This window comes from Haliotis rufescens, unplaced genomic scaffold (genome assembly GCF_023055435.1).
Source record: "Haliotis rufescens isolate VD_foot unplaced genomic scaffold, xgHalRufe1.0.p SCAF_12, whole genome shotgun sequence".
Classification (NCBI taxonomy): Eukaryota; Metazoa; Mollusca; class Gastropoda; order Lepetellida; family Haliotidae; genus Haliotis; species Haliotis rufescens.
Genome location: NW_025963802.1, coordinates 39,117,593 through 39,140,659, shown reverse-complemented (window position 1 = coordinate 39,140,659; position 23,067 = coordinate 39,117,593). Strand labels below are relative to the sequence as shown.

General features: G+C 37.0%; 1 protein-coding gene across 2 annotated transcripts; it reads left to right on the top strand.

Moving 5' to 3' along the window:
- Nucleotides 1-148: 148 nt before the first annotated feature.
- Nucleotides 149-22,047, top strand: LOC124150947 (N-acetyl-D-glucosamine kinase-like). Of its 2 annotated transcripts, XM_048393623.1 has the most exons (11): nucleotides 149-290; nucleotides 8,770-8,854; nucleotides 9,224-9,322; nucleotides 10,421-10,497; nucleotides 11,098-11,162; nucleotides 12,061-12,171; nucleotides 13,353-13,465; nucleotides 14,268-14,355; nucleotides 15,981-16,081; nucleotides 17,658-17,736; nucleotides 20,115-22,047. In XM_048393623.1, the coding sequence occupies exons 1-11, from the start codon at nucleotides 250-252 to the stop codon at nucleotides 20,294-20,296; spliced, it is 1,041 nt and encodes a 346-aa protein (XP_048249580.1). In that variant the 5' UTR covers nucleotides 149-249; the 3' UTR covers nucleotides 20,297-22,047. The 2 variants fall into 2 exon arrangements, with proteins under 2 accessions (XP_048249580.1, XP_048249579.1); XM_048393622.1 differs by lacking the exon at nucleotides 11,098-11,162 and having other exon boundaries at nucleotides 10,421-10,562.
- Nucleotides 22,048-23,067: the final 1,020 nt, after the last annotated feature.

The following is a 23,067-nucleotide window of genomic DNA, read 5'->3' as shown; positions in this document are numbered from 1 at the left end:
AAAATTTGCAAACAATATCAAACAACTATTGACAATGCTCAGTTTAGTACGAGTAAATCACGTTAACAAAGATTTGTTGGTTTGAAAATACTATCCAACCAGGTACTCTTTGACAGCGCGTGCTACATCCCTCAATATATATAATTAGAAGTAACGACGTCGCTGTCTGGAGCTGGTCGCCTGAACATCGTCTGCAAGTCTCCAACTCCAAGGGTTTCACACAGGATAGGTACAGGGGGTGTTGCAAAAATGTCTGGAGACGAATTCGACTACTATGGAGGTATCGAAGGGTTTGTATCACTTTTTACAGTTGAACCCTTTTTAATCACGTTGTATTTCATAATTCATACCGATGCTTTCTATTTCTAACTATTTATCACTGAGCTGACATGAAAATCAATAAACACATTTTACTAAAAAATTTAGAGAGTGCTTCAAACTTTTGAGGATCCTTATTTACATGACTAAAGACAGAGTTATAGCTCCCTCACAAACACTAAATCTAGGTTAATAACAATGGGCGTATGCATGTCTGGATGTTTAGATAGTTCAGTGGATCTAGGTCAGTTATCAAAGAAAGTCCCTCTCAGCCTGTTCAGAGAGACAAGTGGGGAGTTGTTTGTTTAATGAATGTGTTTCTGTAAACTCCTAACGGTGGTGACCGTTTGCACGCAGACACATCCACATAATCAATGACGAAACACCAGAAACTGTCTAGCTTTATGATCACTACAGAGCTTGTAACCGACTGTTTCACCACAAACAGGAATATGCAGTGTTTGAGATTATAGGGTGTACTATTGCATTTTAACTACGAAGGGACCCTCGTTATCTTTAGTTTTAAACATTTCACTTTTGATGTTCATCAAAAAATGTTGACACTGAATAATTGCTTAGCTTCTGCGTTTGGAATGTCTTTGTAACCACATATGTTTAACAATATTCCAGCTATATGACTATTGTCTGTAATTAATTGAGCCTGGACCAGACAATCCATAAGTACAATAAGTGAACAATCCTGTGATTGACATAATGAGCATCGACCTACACAATTGGAATATGATGATATCCATCAACCAAGCCAGCAAACCTGACCACCCGAACTCGTTAGTCATTGTAATTACAGTTACATGTTCATGTATTTCTTGCATAGAGACTGCTCAGTTTTATATTCCAATATCAGTTGATTGACACTATCTGTGGTCTGTATGGAAACAATATGACAATAACTTATTAATGACACTGCAGTTAACTGCTGTTTTAAACAAAAGGGTATTATTTTCACAAGATTTTTGTCCTGGAAAAAGCACTTTGACAGTTCGTTCTACTCTTCAATCCAAAAAGGTTGTGTTTGATATTTTAAAATCTCTTTCAAAGTTGAAACCTCTCCCACGCGATGTATTTTTTTTATATTTGACTCTAAAGTAATTTCTATTCTCCTATGTACAGAGCTGAAATATGGGTTTGGTTGGTTGGTTTGTTGTTTAACGCCGCACTCAGCAATATTCCAGCTATATGACGGCGGTCTGTAAATAATCGAGTCTGGACCAGACAATCAAGTGATTAATATCATGAGCATCGATCCACGCAATTGGGATCGGTGAAATGCATCAACCAAGTCAGCGAGTCTGACCACCCGATCCCGTTATTTGCCTCTTACGACAAGCAGTCACCTTTTACGGCAAGCATGGGTTGCTGGAGACCTATTCTAGCCCGGAATCTTCACGGGTCTGAAATATGGGGATTAGATTGTAATAGAAACTCTGAGATATAAAAAGTGTAGATGTTAGTGGGTAAATATTTCCTTGGTGCAATATTATACAACACCCAACCACATTGTCCTTGGTGAATGTGGAAGGTATCCCATATATGCATGCTTATAAACAATGTATTAGATACTGGTATAAGTTGTTGTGTATGCCAACTAAGGCTGTTACAATTCACTCGCGTATTCGGTGAATCGAACCGATACCACTCATGAATTGAATTTTTTATTCATGGCCACTTGAATCGAATATTTATGAATATGCTATCATGTATATTTACATACCCTGTACCTAAAAATATCCATAACAACATATTATATGCATAGATTTCTTTCAGTGACAACACTCTAATAATATTTAATTTGATAGTATTGTTTTCACTGGTCATTGTTGAATTTGAGCAGATACTAGCACCTGGATAAGTGCAGTATATAAATGTATAATGTATTAATAATTAACAAACCATGTCAAATAAATTATGATGTTATTTTTGCACTGAATATAATAAAAAATACAGAAACTGCTGACTTGTAATTGTGAATTAATATTCGTATTCGTTACCCTATATTCGTTATATGAATCGTATTCGCCTCATACTGTATTCATTGCAGCCCTAATGCCAATCTCTCATTTTCCCAAAAATGTTATAATCTATTACTATTGGATGCTAGCCTTGGAAAAATTAACTGGGTTTCAAAGTTTAAATTTTTTATATATAAGTGGGATTTGGTTTTGTCTGGTAAGGTCAGTCTATTGGCAATATAAATTCTTTTGTTGCAGAGTTTATTGCTAGATCACAATATATATACTGAACCAAATTAAAAACTTCACAATCCTAAAATTTTAACATTTTGACCAGTTATCATTGTGGGCCCTTATTGTGTATTTAAACAGTAATGGCCACGTATTGTCTTCAGAAAACACCCGTTTTTGTGCAGGTGGATCGATCAAAATCATGTGCACAGCACTTTAGTGGCAAAAGTGTTTTTTCACGTGCAACTGGTCACGTGGCCATAATACCGCACGTCTTTTCAGCCATACTTGTTAGCAGTCATTAACAAAAAAAGAAAAACACAAGAAAACAAAAGTCTTTACGGCCATTTGTCATGCCACGCCTTTCAAATGTGCAACATGAACGTGCCATCGACATGTTGCAGACGGGAGCGTCCGTAGGTGAAGTCGCAAGGACGATGGGTTGTAGTCGACAGACTGTTTATGATTTACAGACACGTCTACAGCAAATGGGTACCACCGCTGATCACTCTCGTCCAGGTCGACCACGTGTGACATCACATGCAATGTCAGATTGTCTTACGTCACCTCCGTAACCGATTTTTGACGGCTACATCAACCAGAAATGAACTGTTTAGGGGTAGACTGAGTGCGCAAACTGTTCGAAACCGTCTGAGAACTGCTCACCTTCAAGCACGACGGCCATACTGCGGGCCGATTCTGACTCAATTACACAGACATCAACATCAATTGTGGGCACAGAGACACTTACGATGGACTCAGAGGAATTAGAATCAAGTTGTCTTCAGTGATGAATCCCGATTTAATCTTTGATTTGCTGATGGTAGGGCGAGGGTGTGGAGGTGCCATCATGAACGTTACTCCCAGTGTTGTGTACAGGAAATTGACAGATTTCGAGGCGGAAGTGTCATGGTTTGGGGTGCTTTCTGTGGCAATGCACGTTCCAGGCTTCTTGTCATCCGTGGCAACCTCAACGCTGCTGCTTACCGCGACCAGGTACTGGCACCAGAACTTCTGCCTTTTATGGCAGCACATGGACCCGGTTTGATCTTCCAACACAACAATGCCAGACCCCACACAGCAATTTTGACAAGGAATTTCCTTCAGAATGCGGGAGCCAACGTCATGGACTGGCCGTCAAGGTCTCCCGACCTCAATCCCATCGAACACGTCTGGGATGCTCTTGGCAGAAGTCTGCCCACTCTCCAGAACCAACCACAGAATTTGCAAGATCTTGGCACCATTTAGCAGCAACCATGGCGTCATCTTCCCAATCATGTGTTCCCAAGCATCACAAGGTCCATGCGGAGGCGTTGTGTGGCAGTTATCAACGCACATGGTGGCCATACATGCTACTGAACTTGTGTGCCATCAGATTCTCGTGCTTGGGACTTATGATTTAAACTGCTGATGTTATTACCGAATACCATAGGTGCTTGGAACAAATTATGGTTACCACCGTTAATTAAAATCCTTCTTTGGACATTAATGATTAAAAATTACCTTCTCTGATACATTTGTCCGTTGTATATCATATATGGGATAAAAATGTGGAGTTTTTAATTTGACTCAGTATATATAACAGGCTCTTAAATGCTCTCTTACTCCTTATTTAAATCCATTTTTGCGTTGAACTATATATTGGCTGTATCACTATAAACATCTTTCGTGTGGCTTTGGCAAGGTTAAAGTGTGGCTCACATCGTCTAAAAGTAGAAACTGGTAGATAACCAAACAATATGTGATATGTGTAGCTACGGATGTGTTGAAAGTGAATACCATTTTATGTTGATATGCAGTGCTTATCAACACCTGCGGCAATAGACCGATCCAGTCTGTCAATCAAAACTAGCGCATGCATGAGTTTGATCCAATCAGAAGGCTGGGCGCGATTTGCGGATTTGTCAGACTTACTTCCCGGGTCAAACGATGCCTGAGAAGCGACGTGCCTACGGTTTGTGCTATTTTCACACGCGATATCCATTACGTATCGCTGGGATTAGATGTATACCCTTACTCAAACCCTCATGGTCTGGAGAAAAATGTTTGGGGCTGATCAAGGTGTGCGGAAGGCCTCACCATCATTTAAATGTCGTCACCATCTTCCACAGTACCTACATCTGCTCGAAGGTGAGAATTAGCACAAATTTCCGCACTTTTGCACATATGCATATTCAAAACGAGTAAATGACAACACGTGCAAGTTAAGATTTTATGCATGTTATAAACAAGGAGAATGCTTGTAACTACAAAATCATTTTTGAATTATGTATTTTGGCAACATCGGGCATTGAGTTAGCAGGTCATATTGCTGAAATGAGACACTCGAGACGGCCGTGACACACTGTAAACAAATTTGACAGTGATCTGATTTCCGTTAGTGCATGTAGAAATCTACCATTTTTTTACATTAAAGTACAATCTGGTGAAATTGTTATCCCCTCTCTTAGATATTATGTATTGTGTTACAGATTTTTAGATATGATTTTAATTAAATCACAAAAATCACAATAAGCCTAAATGTATTAATATTGAAAATTACTCGAGTATAATATTGAAAATTACTCTAGGAGTGGTAATTCAATGGTTTTCGTTCCCGCAAAATTTTTCAATGTAATTAATTCCCATGAAATCATGCTTTGACTATTTCAGCATTTCTATGAAGAGACAGGACCCATGCAGTAATGAATTACCTGATCCTATTCTTGTGAAATGGAATCATCCCTTCATGGTTAGAAAGAACAGGAAAATTTCGTGAGAAGGAAGTGAATTACTGTAATATTTTGACTGTTAAAAAAAAAAAGAAATCTTAGTTAATATAAGAAAATTATTGGTTTAGAATTGTTTGCAACATAAGTTATTCACTGATAATGGAAGCTTACTGATGTACATATTAGTGAAATATTACAATTGTTTAAAACAATTTATAAGTCATTTTAATCAATTTCCTGGAAATGATAGCTAGATTTTTATGAACTCAAAGTAACATGGTCAAGTAATGATATAAATTGCAATCCATTAAATCAAGTAATTACTAATTATTCCAACCAATTATTTAATTGATGCCTTATCACAGCCAGATTAATATGATTTAATAGCAGGACTAACAAACACTAAGTGATTCATGGTACAACATCCACCTGGTATAAAACTTAGCTTGTTGGCACTTTTTATAGGACATTATATTATTTCTTCTTAAATAATAAAAGATAGTTTTGAAAGGGCTTACCAATATCATAACGCATGAAACTTATTTCATGATACAAAGAATTTGTGAAAACAAAGGCAGTATCTCTTTGTCACACCCTCATCAGGCATTATCCAGAGTGCCTGATCAGTTCAGATACAGAATAAATTATATAATTCTTAATACATTTCATATATAACTGTGATGAATGTTGAAATGTATTTAATCCAAAAAGTAATTCTTTACCATGATTTGAGGAGATTGTCAATATTTGATAATTGAGCAAGAGCTAGTGTTTATTGGTTATTTACATATTCAAGATTTGGTTATAATTATGTTGAAAATGAGCTTCATATTTACTTGACAGTGATTTTGCTGGCTTCAGGATATTTTCATCTGGGTTTTTTAAACTTCGATAGGACTTTACCAAATTATAGAACAACTTTATGACATTATAGATGACATCCCTGTTTGTGTGTATTTGTATTATTTAAGGAAAAGTAATTTTCACACTAGTATTTGTGAAGCATTCTTGGGATGTTTAAATTATATAAATATCTAATGAATTACAGGTGTCCAGCTACCTGATACTTGCATTTAAATGTATGTTATTTCATGCATATGTAATACTTCTCACTTCACATGTGATTTGTAAAAATAAATATTATTTAGTGTTATGTCCTATAGGCATGTGGTTTCTGGTGCAATGAAAAAAATATTTCTTCTTATCAGTAACAATCATGATGTCAACAGGTAATTTTGTTGATTAAAGCTGTGAACTTATGTGTTATTTAAGTCTTTGAATGGCATTTAGAAGTGATACACATAAGGAAGAGAACTGATGGATGGCAACTTCTTTATTATGAGGAAAACCACCTATTATTATGAGGAACACAAGGTGGTGTTCCTCATAATAAAGAAGTTAACATCCATTAATTCTCTTCCTTATGAGATATTTGTTTTACTTAATTTACATGTTGTTAACAGTAGTAATTCTTGGATTCATGACAATTCTTTTGAATAAAAGATCATAGATGAATTTTGATTTGTGTTATTTATTTTATCAATGCAAATAAATTTATTTTGCCACCACAGGTTATGGAACATGGTTCAGATTGTTTAGCCATAACCATGGCAATTACAGGTGCTCATTTTATCTAGGATCCTCTCAATGTTATTAACTGTTGTCACATACATGTACCTAAATACTGGCAGTTCATTAAGTCAAATATTCTGGAAGTGTGACCAGGGATTTGTATCTAAATTTAGAATTCCAAACTAAGTGACCTTGGCAAACAGATTGGGAAAAAAACATAACTTATGGGCAATCTAACTGTTGACAATCTATTTATAGATATCCACATGATTTGCAACTTGTGCTTGTGTTTACAGTTTCCAATACTTTGCACGATGGAAAGTAAAAACAAAATATAGTTACCCCGCCCTCGGATGAATAATATATTATTGACATGCTATTTATTGACAATATGACATACTCTACCTGACATGAGTGCTTCGAAGTAGTGAACGCTTCTAACTTTCAGCCATGGTGACTTCCTCATTGACCGATATACCTTTACATCGGACATATGACTCATTCTCCCTCCCGATATACAATTTGACAACTAAAATATAACCCCAAACAGAATATTTATGACTGTCCTCTTTAGATATTTTTGACACACGACTGGTACTAAAATATTCTGAGCCAAATTCATCGCCTGCACGATCAAGTTTCGCCGGCTGTGACACCATAGCAAATAGCCAGTGGTTGCCCCCCCTGACGCCTAAAACAAGGATGGCAGCTTGTGGGCGGGGCTTAATGATCTGGACTGGATCGGTCTATTGTATGTCCCCCAAAAAGTTTTATATAATTCCTAGTTCACACAAATTTATCATGTTTATGTCTGGGAACAATTCGAATATTTTACAAAATATAGCAATGTTTATTTTCTCTGCTAATAAGTTGAGAAAAGAAATGTAAAAAATTGCATGTAGCACTGTTGCAGAATGTAATGGGCCAATGGGCTATACTTGATAGTATGATGAGATGAGACTTATTGTCAGAAGAGCTCAACTTAAACATTTTTGTAACAAATTTCAGTAAGACATAGTCTCAGTGAAACAGAGAATTTAGTGGGGCACGTCAATGAAAGAGGGATTTTCTTCTGGCAGTATTTGAAAGTAAGAATGAAGTAAAGGACTCCTGTCTTAACCTTAATGTTGAATGTTTAAGATTTAGGGGCCCCAAGAATTAAAAACTATTGCAGCACACCACAAGGATCCCAGAGTCATTTTTGCATTTATGTATAACACAACTGGTATGTAGAATTCAAATATGGATGGATAAATGTTTGAAGATTTTGACCAAACATTTTTAGTACTATAGTTTGTACAGGGACCAAGTATCAATCAATCTTTATTCATGGTACTTATGAGGCCAAAGGCCTAGAGTACATTGTCTGGGGCGTGTTACAAATTCATACATTTTTTTAGTTTCATAGCATGATAAATGAACATTGATAAATTTCTAATAGTTTCTGTACAACCACAAGTCATTAATTTACAAAATTTGTTACCGTTTGGGTTGCTGTAGAAATAGTTATATAGATATTTTGCTCTTAAATCTTTCTACACTGGACATACACATAAAAAGTGATATTCATCTTCAATACAATCAGTTTTACAAATCCTACAAAGTCTATGTTTTCTTGCAATACCTTCATATCTGCCTGTTTCAATAAATAGATCATGTGAGCCACAACGAAACGAGAAAGAGCTGTTCTAAACTTATGTAAATTTACACTTAATAGATAAGGTTCTAGTATAATAGTAGTCTTAAATGTAGTGTAGTAATTCGCTTTTCTAGAACTGGACAAAGAACCATGCCATTTTTGGATGTACATATCTTTTAAGGTCTGTGTCAAACGGGAAAAGAAATGCTGTGGCATATCTACATGTTGCTGTAACCAAATATAACACCAATGGTTATATTTGGGACCAAGTAATTATTTGCTGTTGTGGTGTTTTGTAAATTTGAAATATTGCATTTCTTCGTTTCAGAGGTGCAACACATTCCAAAATGGTACTGATTCGGTCGGATGGAAAGGTTGCAGGCTGGAGTGAGGGTCCCTGTACAAATCAGTGGGTCAGGAAAAGCTTTAATCATCTTAACTCTAATGCTTTATCACCTTTAATACAAACTGTGTAACATGAAAGAAAAATGCAGTATTTACAGCTATAATTTGTCTATTTTGACCATTAATGTTTTCATCAGGTATTTTTTTTCTTGTATCTAACATGTATTAGTGAATTGTGCTTTTGTACCTTTTCTCTTTACAAAATAACTAACTGAGGAAGAATTAACTTAGCTGGCATAAATAGTGAAAACATAAGAAAGTTTACTAGACTCAGCCTTAGAATTAGTGGCAAAAGTTTTAGGCAATTTTGTGTAAGTAGCCCCAATATTTTGGGTAGGGTACAGACTTGAACATGACATTATCTGTTTCTTTGACAGCTCATTGGCCTAGAAGAGTGCCTGAAGAGGATCAGTGCGATGACAGTTGATGTCAAACAGAAGGCAGGAGTGGAAGCGTCCAAGCCACTCAAGGCTCTGGTCAGTGAGAGACGATGTCTTGAACGTACAATGTCCACTGTTTACAAACCCCATTAGAAAGATGGTCTACTACATGCAGTGACAATGCTTCTGCTGATTTCCTGATTTGAATAGCAGTTTATACAACTAATTACCAGAAGCTACTTTTTTGTGTGTAACAGATCCAGAGCTACAGATAAGCAGCGTATCTGCGTAAAATACCCCCCAAGATATTCAAAACCCAATTACTTTCAATTAACTTGCGTACAGAAACGCATGCATTAAATGAAAAACTCAAATGTATAAAAACAGCTTGCATAAATACCCAATGAAGCTTTTTCAGCATGGAGCATTTTTCACAAATAAAAGGAGCTAATTTCCGAAACACAATTACGAGCTAATCTACTTTCCGAGTCAAGCCTATATATTTAGAACAGTTACATACATCTAAAACATAATTTCATTTTTTTTTAACCTTGAAATGTTCACAAGTTTTGGGAAAAATAGAGTGATGAATAGATGAGTGAAAAAATGTTGGTTACCCAATGAAAAATGTAATAACCCAATTACAATAGAAACTCTCGAGTTAAATCTCAATTGCTCAAAAAGTTATCTGCAGCTCTGAAGATCAAAATGCATTTATGAATTATCATTTTTAATTTGCCATTTTCTTTTAATGTTTTTTATTTCTCTGTCAAGGATCAGATATATATCATTACAAACTATTGGTATTCCTACAACATGATTACATGGTAAAATGTACATGCAAAACTGTGATCTACTATTAACATGATTGTTGCCTTGTTAACATTTCATGTCATTAAGCTAAGGTAACATTTGAAGTATGATTTTTGTCAAGGTCCTATTCCTTTGTCCAGATTAACAAATCAAGGGTACAGGGTAATGTTCCTTTGAATGTATATAGAGATGTTCCCAAAAAGATGGTCCAGAAGGTGAGTTTCTGGACTGGCAGGGTCCTGGCTAACAAGGTTGCACTATACAATAGATATCCAAATAATGTTAGGACGACATTTGTGATTCAGTAAGATGGCAATAAAAGTAACAACTGAGAGATTTAGTGGGTAATCAGAATTATCATGTTTATATTTTTCTCTCCAGGGAATGTCGTTGAGTGGGGGGGATGAGACCGAGAGCCAGCGGCAGCTAAAGGAGGGGATAAAGACTGGCTACGTTGATCTGACAAGCCACACATACGTGGCCGGTGACACCTTTGGAGCCCTTGCTACTGCGTTATCTAATGGTATGTTGTCCATTGCTGGAAGTGGGGTAAAGTTGTCTGACAAGCCACACATAGATTGCCGGTGACATCTTTGGAGCCCTTGCTACTGCGTTATCTAATGGTATGTTGTCCATTGCAGTAAGTGGGGTAAAGTTGTCTGACAAGCCACACATACGTGGCCGGTGACACCTTTGGAGCCCTTGCTACTGCGTTATCTAATGGTATGTTGTCCATTGCTGGAAGAGGGGTAAAGTTGTCTGACAAGCCACACATAGATTGCCGGTGACATCTTTGGAGCCCTTGCTACTGCGTTATCTAATGGTATGTTGTCCATTGCAGTAAGTGGGGTAAAGTTGTCTGACAAGCCACACATATGTTGCCGGTGACACCTTTGGAGCCCTTGCTACTGCGTTATCTAATGGTATGTTGTCCATTGCTGGAAGAGGGGTAAAGTGGTCTGACAAGCCACACATAGATTGCCGGTGACATCTTTGGAGCCCTTGCTACTGCGTTATCTAATGGTATGTTGTCCATTGCAGTAAGTGGGGTAAAGTTGTCTGACAAGCCACACATATGTTGCCGGTGACACCTTTGGAGCCCTTGCTACTGCGTTATCTAATGGTATGTTGTCCATTGCAGTAAGTGGGGTAAAGTTGTCTGACAAGCCACACATATGTTGCCGGTGACACCTTTGGAGCCCTTGCTACTGCGTTATCTAATGGTATGTTGTCCATTGCTGGAAGTGGGGTAAAGTGGTCTGACAAGCCACACATATGTTGCCGGTGACACCTTTGGAGCCCTTGCTACTGCGTTATCTAATGGTATGTTGTCCATTGCTGGAAGTGGGGTAAAGTGGTCTGACAAGCCACACATAGATTGCCGGTGACATCTTTTATGCTACTGTTTGTTTGTTTGTTTGTTTGTTTGTTTAACACTGCACTCAGCAATGTTCCAGCTATATGATGGCGGCCTGTAAAAATCCATTCTGGACAATCCGGTGATTCACATCATGAACATTGATCCACAAAATTGGGATACAATGACATGCATCATACAAGTCAGCGAGCCTGACCACCCAATCCCGTTGGTTGCATCTTACGACAAGCATGGTTTGCTGAAGACCTATTCTACCCCGGATATTCACAGGTGTACTGCGTTATCTAATGATATGTTGTCCATTGTAGGGAAGAGGGATAAAGTGGTCTGACAAGCTAACACCATTGGAGTCCTTGCTGTGGTGTTATCTAATCTATGAAACCCCTCATTCTGTACTTTTGACTTGAGGGTTATGACAAGAACACCTTGACTCTCATACTTAATTCTGGACACTGTTAATGTATTGGGAAACTAGCAAGATACTATTTTGACTATACATGTTTAACCAGTGATTAGATACAATAAGATCATAAAATTGTTGTTAAGAGTTATTTCCCTTGATATATTAGCTGGCTTGTAGAATTTCCCTTGGCAGGATCTGTCATAGAAAATATAATAATAACAACATCTTCACTACTTCCAGGTGGAATTGTTCTCATTGCTGGCACTGGCTCCAACTGTCAGCTGATCAACCCAGACAACTCCGCCTTTCGGTGCGGAGGATGGGGTCACCTCATCGGTGACGAGTCTTCAGGTAATGTCACACGCTTTGGTCAAAGATATACTTAATGCAGTGGCAGATTGAGACATTTTAGCTGTATGCCTGCATTTGGTTTTGTCATTAGTTCAAAACATGCAAGTACTGAAAAGAGCAAAGTCCATTTGTCATTTATGTGAACACATCAAAATACTTCTACAACAATTTCAACAATGTTCAGAGATTTATTTTCAATTCTTAATTAAGCACATCTTATGGCCAAAAAGTGCCTTTGTGGAACATTGCATCATCTTTTAAGAGAACTGGAATATTAAAGAATATTTTTTCCATGATGCATGGCACTAATCAACTTGTGCATGTGCCATATTAATAGGAGACTATAATTCCTGTTGTATATCATAGTGTGAATGAATGTGGGTCACCCACTGTCCTGAATGAAAGAAGCATGCACTGTCATAAGGGCAGTGTTCCCGCTGGCTTTTGAAACTGCCAGTCCTGGTGGACTGGCAACTCTAAACATTACCAGTCCCCGCTAATTTTCGCCAGTCCCATCTTTCAACAACAACAAAAATGCATTAAAATTTCCTGGATTTAATTCTTTCAACATCATGTTCAATGCAATGACATGATCTCTAAAGTAACTTCGTTAGATCTACATGTCATTCACACAAACTTCAGTCACAAGTTTTTCTTCTTTTTAAAAAAAAATAATATTTTGTGACTAAGTTGCTACATATTTAACCTCGAAGCAAAACAAAATGTTATTTCCTTGCTCTACAAATGGACAAGGGGAAACTCTGATGGTAACAGACAAGCTGACTTCTGTGGCAAAATATACTGATATGGATATCGCCGATATGTTTTGTTCAACAACAAAGATGTATAAGGTACTTTATTTGCTGGTCCACAGGGACTGGCAGTCACATGAATTACCGGTCCATGCCTAATTTTACCGTTAAACGGGGACACTGAAATGTGCTCCTCTTTTAACAAGTCAAGCTTGATTTGAGGCTTTATGTGTATCGTCTTTATGCCATGGTATTTCTTCACAATATTCTATAACCAGTTCAAAATGCTGCCTCAAATCTTACTTTGGTAGATGAATGTGTAACCTTCAAGTATTGCATTGATCCGCATATATGGGAACTATTAAAGTAGATGGAATGTGCTTCGTGATCAAAAACTTATATTTTGGGATCTTGCTCGTTTTCTTTCAGCTTACTGGATTTCACATAAAGCTTTGAAGACGTATTTTGATAAGGAAGATAATTTGGTGGATTGTCCTTATGATACAGCAGCAGTGAAAGACATCATGTGTTCTTACTTTGAAGTAGGTCTTTACTAATGTGTTCATTCTTTGAAGTAACTAGTAAGTCTTTACTAATGTGTTCTTTCTTTGAAGTAACTAGTAAGTCTTTACTAATGTGTTCTTTCTTTGAAGTAACTAGTAAGTCTTTGCTAATGTTTTCTTACTTTGAAGTAAGTCTTTACTAATGTTTTCTTACTTTGAAGTAACTAGTAAGTCTTTGCTAATGTTTTCTTATTTTGAATTAAGTCTTGACTGAAATGTTTGTATTTTGAAATAAATATTTACTGATGTATTTTTCCTTTGAAGTAAGTTTTTGCTGATGGAGGTCAATTATAGGTAAACCCCATCAAAGATTTAGCATTAGAAAGGACTAGTAGAAATTTGCCATTTTAAGGGTTTAGCTATATGTTAATATTATAAGGACTAGTGGACTAAAACTGTTAGTTTTTACTGGTGCAAAAAGGAACCCCTATTTAACATTGATATACTATAGTCATATGTAACATGACACCTACATAAGAATATAAGGTTAGCAAGGTTAGGTTATTTCTTGACCAGTGAGTGAGTTGGGTTTTTAACATCGCTTCAAACATTATTCTAGTTATATCACGCATGTCAGGTCAATTTTTATGGGTTAAGCTATATGTTATCATTATAAGGACTAGTGGACTAAAAATGTTAGTTTCTACCGCTGAAGATATATGATAGCGTCAATGAAATCCTTCATAAATTTTGAAAGAGGATTTATTTGGAATAAGTTTGGATTGAAAATATGCTCGTTTTATTCATGTTCTGCATTCTGTTTCTTGCTCTTTCTCCTCAGATAAAGGACAGACCAGAACTCCTCAATTTTTTATATGCTAAGTTTGAGAAGGCCAAGATAGCTGGAATGTGTAAAGAATTAGCAAAATGTGAGTATGGATGATTAAGCTATTGGAGTTTAGTTGTTGTTCAGGAAATCACTCTGAAAAAATTATGCTCATGTGATCTCATTATTTTATTATGTGAGAAAGAACTGCATATACACATACAATACTAGCATTGGGATAACAAGGTACAATACTGGATATGGAATAACAAAGTACAACACTGGCCCCATATAATACCCCATATAATACTAGCTATAGGATAACCATGTACAGTACTGGCTATGGGATAACCATATGCAACCCTGGCTATGGAATGTCCACATGCAATACTGGCTTTGGGATAACAAGATACAATACTGGCTATGGGAAATCATCTACAACACTGGCTGTGGGATAACCACATACAAAACTGCCTATGGGAAATCATGTACAATACTAGCTGTGGGATAACCACATACAATACTGCCTATGGGAAATCATGTACAATACTAGCTGTGGGATAACCACATACAAAACTGCCTATGGGAAATCATGTACAATACTAGCTGTGGGATAACCACATACAATACTGCCTATGGGAAATCATGTACAATACTAGCTGTGGGATAACCACATACAATACTGCCTATGGGAAATCATGTACAATACTAGCTGTGGGATAACCACATACAATACTGCCTATGGGAAATCATGTACAATACTAGCTGTGGGATAACAATGTACAGTACAGGCTCTGGGATAACAATCTACAGTACAAGCTGTGGGATAACAATGTACAGTACAGGCTGTGGGATAACAATGTACAGTACAGGCTATTGGATAACAATGTACAGTACTGGCTGTGGGATAACAATGTACAGTACTGGCTGTGGGATAACAATGTACAGTACAGGCTGTGGGATAACAATGTACAGTACAGGCTGTGGGATAACAATGTACAGTACAGGCTGTGGGATAACAATGTACAGTACTGGCTGTGGGATAACAATGTACAGTACAGGCTGTGGGATAACAATGTACAGTACAGGCTGTGGGATAACAATGTACAGTACTGGCTGTGGGATAACAATGTACAGTACAGGCTGTGGGATAACAATGTACAGTACAGGCTGTGGGATAACAATGTACAGTACAGGCTGTGGGATAACAATGTACAGTACTGGCTGTGGGATAACAATGTACAGTACAGGCTGTGGGATAACAATGTACAGTACAGGCTGTGGGATAACAATGTACAGTACTGGCTGTGGGATAACAATGTACAGTACAGGCTGTGGGATAACAATGTACAGTACAGGCTGTGGGATAACAATGTACAGTACTGGCTGTGGGATAACAATGTACAGTACAGGCTGTGGGATAACAATGTACAGTACAGGCTGTGGGATAACAATGTACAGTACTGGCTGTGGGATAACAATGTACAGTACAGGCTGTGGGATAACAATGTACAGTACAGGCTGTGGGATAACAATGTACAGTACTGGCTGTGGGATAACAATGTACAGTACAGGCTGTGGGATAACAATGTACAGTACAGGCTGTGGGATAACAATGTACAGTACTGGCTATGAATCAACCAACAGGCTGCTTATGTGGGCACTGATGCAAGGTGTATAGGCCAGTGGTGTGGCTATTTGAACATGTTGAAGACACTGTGTTTGCAGGTGCCATGGAAACAAAGGATCCTCTGTGCCTGCATATATTTGAGGAGGCAGGGAAGCTTCTAGCTCGACACGTAATTGCCCTCGGACCAAAGATGGACAAGGTTAGCTTCAAATTTATTTTTGTTCCCCCGACCCAAGCTAATTGGTAAATATACTGTAAATAAAAGGGACCTTACTTGTAAACTTACATTTATGCAGAAATTAAAAGGGTACTGATTTAAGAATTGTGTTTTGTCATAAAACCATGGGCCCAGTTTCACATTGTTATCTTGGTACTACAACTGTCCCAGAGTTATATTAAGGATGTAATGATATATCAAACTAGCAATGTATTTCAATTGTGTGTGTCATGATTGTACTTTGTCGATGGGAATATGAAAACATCTGATGGAATTGTCCTTACTATGCTTAATATTTTGTTGAAGTTGTTACTGCTCAGCATTAAGACTTAATATTGGAGCATGTTGATAAGCTGTTGTTCTGAAAAAGGTACTGGAGAGCTCAACGACTATTTGTTGTTGTTCAACATGTCCATGTTGTATGTTCCAATATATCCATCATTTGTATTGAAACAAAACAAGAAATAAATACTTTATTAATTTCTGTTACATTGATGATTATACTTATCAAGCCTTAAAGTTGTTTTAAGACTATCTCAATACAGTTGCAATAGTGTGGGATGCTATCACAATAATGAAAATAGCCCAAATAGCAGCATTAGAAATTGGCACTAGTCCTGTAGTTCTTGCCAAAATGACCACTAGTTAACGTATCATAAGGACTAGTAGAAATTTGCCCTTTTTAAAGGGTTTTGCTATATTTTATCATTATAAGGACTAGTGGACTAAAACTGTTGGTTTCTACCACTGCAAATAGTCACCCCTAATTAACATTGATATACTATAGTCATATGTAACATGACACCTACATAAGAATATAAGGTTAGCAAGATTAGATTATTTCTTGACAAGTGATTTGGGTTTTTAATGTCGCTTTAAACATTATTCTAGTTATATCACAGCATGTTAGTTCAATGTTGGAGGAAAGACCGAAGTGAAACCACGTTTTACTACTTTGTTGAAACCCACGGGTATGATGCTGACGAACCTGTAAAACATAATTGGGGTGAAGCAAGATTCAAACAATTTTTTAGAAAGAAGCCAAATCTTGCAGATACATCAGCATTGTTAAGTTCTAGTGCAGGAATTCTGCACATGTGATGCACCTGTGTAAATAAACACCATCTTCACACCCTAAGCATGATCTTTAATAACACAGCTACAAGTTTCTCCAGCATAATCATTGTATGGATTTATAAGTGATGAGTACCGGTGTAAGCAAGGATTATATCCTACCTAAATATTATCCAAGGGGAAGTTTTACTCTAGAGTATAGTATAGGATTAAACACACTGGTATGGGTTCAAATTCACTTGGGAGAATCATCCTGACATCCCGTTACAAAAACATTCTTTGCTTAGATCAGATAATGTATGTTAAAGTTGAATCAGGAGATGCCAATCAGTGTGTTAAACATAGATGCACATATTCAAATATTCTATAATAAAACATGTTTGTGATCAGATGAATAATTCTTTCAGTTATTTCATTAGATAGCCAAAGGGGGTTATAAATGTGCCCACTTCGTCTATGATCGCATGTGACATTCTCTCTGCAGAAAATCCTGGAAGGGGACGGAGGACTCCATGTTGTGTGTGTGGGGTCGGTGTGGAAGAGCTGGCCGCTGCTGGAGCCAGGTAAACAGTTCATCCCTGAACCCAGTGTTGGGTGGCTGTGACACATGTCTTGAAAATGTTGGGACCATAATGATGGTCAGGTTTCTTTGGTACTTGAATGTGTCAAGTATCTATCGTACGTGGTTGTGTCTTTTATCACTGGAACTTGGTTGTGTTGATTGTCACGTGTACTTGGTTGTATCAAATATAACAGGTACTTGTTGTGTCAAATATAACAGGTACTTGGTTGTGTCAGATATCACAGGTACTTGGTTGTGTCAAATATCACAGGTTCTTGATTGTGTCAAACATCACTGGAAATTGGTTGTGTCTAGTATCACAGGAACTTGATTGTGTCACATGTCTCAGGTACTTGGTTGTGTCACATGTCTCAGGTACTTGGTTGTGTCAAATATCACAGGTACTTGGTTGTGTCAAATGTCTCAGGTACTTGGTTGTGTCAGATATCACAGGTACTTGGTTGTGTCAAATGTCTCAGGTACTTGGTTGTGTCAGATATCACAGGTACTTGGTTGTGTCAAATATCACAGGTTCTTGGTTGTGTCAAATATCACTGGAAATTGGTTGTGTCTAGTATCACAGGACCTTGGTTGTGTTGATTGTCACATGTACCTGGTTGTATCAAATATAACAGGTAATTGGTTGGGTCTAGTATCACAGGAACCTGGTTGTGTCACATGTCTCAGGTACTTGGTTGTGTCACATGTCTCAGGTACTTGGTTGTGTCAAATATCCCAGGTACTTGGTTGTGTCAAATATCACAGGTTCTTGGTTGTGTCAAATATCACAGGTACTTGTTTGTGTCAAATATCACTTGTACTTGGTTGTGTAAAATGTCACAGGAACTTGGTTGTGCCAAATATCACAGGTACATGGTTGTGTTGAGTGCCACAGGTACTTGGTTTTGTCACATAACACAGGTTCTTGGTTGTGTCAAATATCACTGGTACTTGGTTGTGTCACATAAGGAAAAAACAGACTACTCCTTCCTCCATAGAAAGTTTACCAATAAAAAATAGAAAGTGTATTGAAACTTGTATATGTTACAGGGAACATGTCAAAACAGGGAATGATCAAATGAGGGAATATGTATAATACCTGAAATATTCAGGGATATATATATATGTAATGTCTGATTCACACAGGAATATACATAATCCCTAAGAGTTTCAGGTATTGTACATATTCCCTGATTTAACAACAAGTTTGTTAGACATATTCACTGAAACTGCTTCATTCATGGTTGTTAGAAGAATTATTCAATATAACATTGTTAACAAGTTTATTAAGAAGAAAAGATATATTTGACAAATGATAATATATATGAGTCAATTTCACAAAGAGTGTAATTTTTAAAGGCAGAAAAAATATCTTTTTGGGTAATGATAATTGTTTTATTGACATGTAAACTGTATTTGATGAATCGACAAAAATACAATCTTTGTCTTAATTAAGAACGGTTTTAATTGGGGTTGAATAACAAATTAGATCGAAAATGTCCATACTGTTACCAAAATGAAATTGTCAAATTATTAAAGACCAGTATAAAATTAAGTTCTATGTGGTGGACATAGATACAAAAATGTCTGTTTTGATATTTCTATCTTAAAATGTCAAATGTTTGAGATAAAATATCCATTGAAAAACTTTAAATGTGTGTGTAGTCAATAAAAAGGCAAAAGTCGATATACAATAACTATGTCAGTGCTAAGAAACTACACTTACATTGTGCAGCTTGCTATAACCTTTCTTATAAAATACAAGGGGGCACGGGTGGCCCAGTCGTCTAAGGCGCCGCGATTCGCTGTGCAGAGTCGCGTCCCTTGGGCACGCCAGAAACCTATGATTGTGGGTTCGAATCCCGGTTCGCCCCAATTATGTTTCTAGGTTTGTCAGCACCATACCCGTGCTCGTGGGTTTCACCGAAGTGGTAAACGTCTGAGACCTGCATCACTTCGGGCTTTCCTCCCACATTAAGCTGACACGCCGTGATATAACTGGAATACTGTTAAAAGCGGCGTTAAACACAACTCACTCACTCACTATAAAATACAAACATTTGAAGTTACTAGAAGATATACATTTGCATAGTATTCTATATTTTGTAGGATATTTGTCAAGTAACAGTTATGGACATCTGGAATAACAGTATGGACAAAAACCGTAATAGGGAATATGTCTAACAAACTTGTTGTTAAATCAGGCAATGTGTATAATCCTTGAAACTTTGAGGGATTATGTATATTCCCATTGTGAATCTGTCATTACATATATTCCCTGATTTGACATATTCCCTGTACCATATACATTATGACTTTTAAGTTAATGATTTGTATCTTGTCAAGGATGCAACCTGTTGGGTGTCATGTTACTTTCAGGTTTTGTTGCGGTGATGTCGGAGGGCGGCCCGAAGTTGGGCATCTCGGAGGTGACTTTGATGGAACTGCTGGTATCCGGGGCGGTGGGCGCAGCCTCCCTAGCTGCCAGAGACATCGACTTTGATCTGCCTATTGACTACAAAGCTAACGCCAAGATCTTCTTCAATAAGAAACTGGCATGATGACTGATATCTGCTTGAGACTCTGCTTCTCTTGCTTTGGGGATTGGATAAAGATTTTTGAAGGCCTTATGTGAAGGGAGTAACAATATTTCATTCAGTGTGCTACAGAAGTAACTTAATTGTTTGCTTTTTAGGTAGAATTTTTTAAGCATGTGGGATGATATTGCAGGTGTATGACCTTGGTCCAGCAATAAAGAAATCATTTTTAGACTGATAGTGATGATTCATAAAGTTCACGAACTTTATGTTTATTTCCTGGTTTATTGGTTTCTAGTAGGGAAAATAGTTTAAAATTCACAAGAAAGCCAATAGAATATTGGAAAATTTCAATCACATTTCTCTTAAAACTGAAGCACATTGCAACTGCCTACTTTTAACTGACCAATCATTGCCATTGTATAGTGCTATATAGTCTCTTGTTACTTTGGTGGATGCGCCTTACTAAATTAGGAGGTGATCTATTTGTACTAGGACCAAATTAGGAGGTGATCTATTTGTACTAGGACCAAATTAGGTGATCTATTTGTACTAGGACCAAATTAGGAGGTGATCTTTTTGTACTAGGACCAAATTAGGAGGTGATCTATTTGTACTAGGACCAAATTAGGTGATCTATTTATACTAGGACCAAATTAGGAGGTGATCTATTTGTACTAGGACCAAATTAGGAGGTGATCTATTTGTACTAGGACCAAATAAGGAGGTGATCTATTTGTACAGGGACCAAATTAGGAGGTGATCTATTTGTAAAGGGACCAAATTTGGAAGTGTTCTATTTGTACAAGGACAAAATTAGGAAGTGTTCTATTTGTAAAGGGACCAAATTAGGAGGTGATCTATTTGTACAGGGACCAATTTAGGAGGTGATATATTTGCACAAGGACCAATTTAGGAGGTGATTTATTTGTGCAAGGACCAAATTAGGTGATCTATTTGTAAAGGGACCAAATTAGGAAGTGTTCTATTTGTAAAGGGACAAAATTAGGAGGTGATCTATTTGTACAAGGACCAAATTAGGAGGTATTCTATTTGTACAGGGACCAAATTAGGAAGTGTTCTATTTGTACAAGGACCAAATTAGCTCCTTTGGCCCATAGCCAACCGAAACAGGACAGGGACTGCTATTGTTGGAAGTTGGTTGGTTAAGTACTTAAGCACAGTTGGAAACACTGTGAACACATTTCAACACTTAACTTTTCACCTGATCAATTTTGGTTGTGGTTTTCACCAATGGTCACAGCTGCAGAAGATCAACAAGCACAGATGTTCTGCATATTGCCCCTGTGGCTCATGATTTTATTGGAAGCTTTACATATTTTTTTACAACTGTCCCTTTGTGTCATGATAGTTATATATTATGAATGATAAGTGATATTCTTTTGTATTAAACATGCTTCATTTCAGTTGAATTTCATGTGTTTTTCATATCAACTGAATTTCAAATCAGAAATTTCATGTTGAAAGATCAATGTATAATTACATTAAATTTATATTATTTTATTCTTAGGAGGGCTTCATTGATAAGTTACATAATTATTTGCTTAGATTTGAGATTTACAAGGCAGCTAAATATTTGTCGTGGACAGTACCTGATGAACAAATGTCTGTATTAAAAACTTGGTGAGTTTTTTGTAGTGTTGCATAAACAGGATATGTTTTATGTATTGAGCTTGTAAAATCATGAGCACTTTTCTATATTTATGGTTGAAGGATTTATCATTTAAAGAAGAAATAAACAAGATAAAATCTTTTGTTTTTATTGCATCATTTTGTTAGTAACATTAGAATGGGGGATGAATAGTTCAGTAAGAAAATGTTTCACAAAATCAACATCCATGACTGGTACACCTTCGTATGAAAGTGATTTACCGCTTCATGTCCTTGTTGACACGAATACGTCTTTCATCTTTTAACACCCCCCCCCCCCCCTAACAATTGCCTATGTTTTTGTGTCAGGGATGAAATCGAGAATGTTTTCCTTATCTGATCGACTAGGTATTCTTGGTGAAGCTATTATATGAGATAAGAACAGCGCTCTGGTCAGATATCGCATTTTCATTACAAAGGGTCACAACTCGTGATCTACGAAGGTTGCGCCAGGGTCGAGCCAAGAAAAGTGGGCTTGATGTGGCAAGTTTAGAAACTAGTGGACATGCCTGCCTTGGGAAGGTGATGACCATTGTGATCCATTTGAAACCGATAATTCTGTTGACACTGGAATCTTATGTTTTAAGTCTGAATATTGAAAAAAAAATGAACTAACCATGACTATCCTCCATTGTCTCCATTTTATTATGATAAATATCTGGCCACCTTCACCGCCAAAGCTTTCCTTTGGAAGTGATGTTGCCATCTCCATCTTTATGATCATGCTTATTATTAACTTTGCAAGGAATGTTTTAAGTTTATGAGCTTAAATGAAACCCAATCAAATGAAAAATGACTCTTCTGAATAAAACCCTTGCATAGATCTACATTTAAAATTGCGGTATCCAGTGTGTAAGCCTTTTATAGATTTAGCGAAAGACCATTTGATATTGTTTATATGGGGTCTTGGATATTTCAACTGCATCTGCAAAATCAGATATGTTTTATTGAAAGTAAGCCGAAAAAATTCTTTTTAGAAAAACAAACATCTTGAAACAATGTATTTTCTGAGGCAGACAATTGTTTTGGTCAGACCCTTAATCAAATCAGAACACTGTAATGATTAAATTTTAGCCGGAAAAGATGTTCTTTAGAGTATTAAGACAATGGGAGAGACGTCCTGC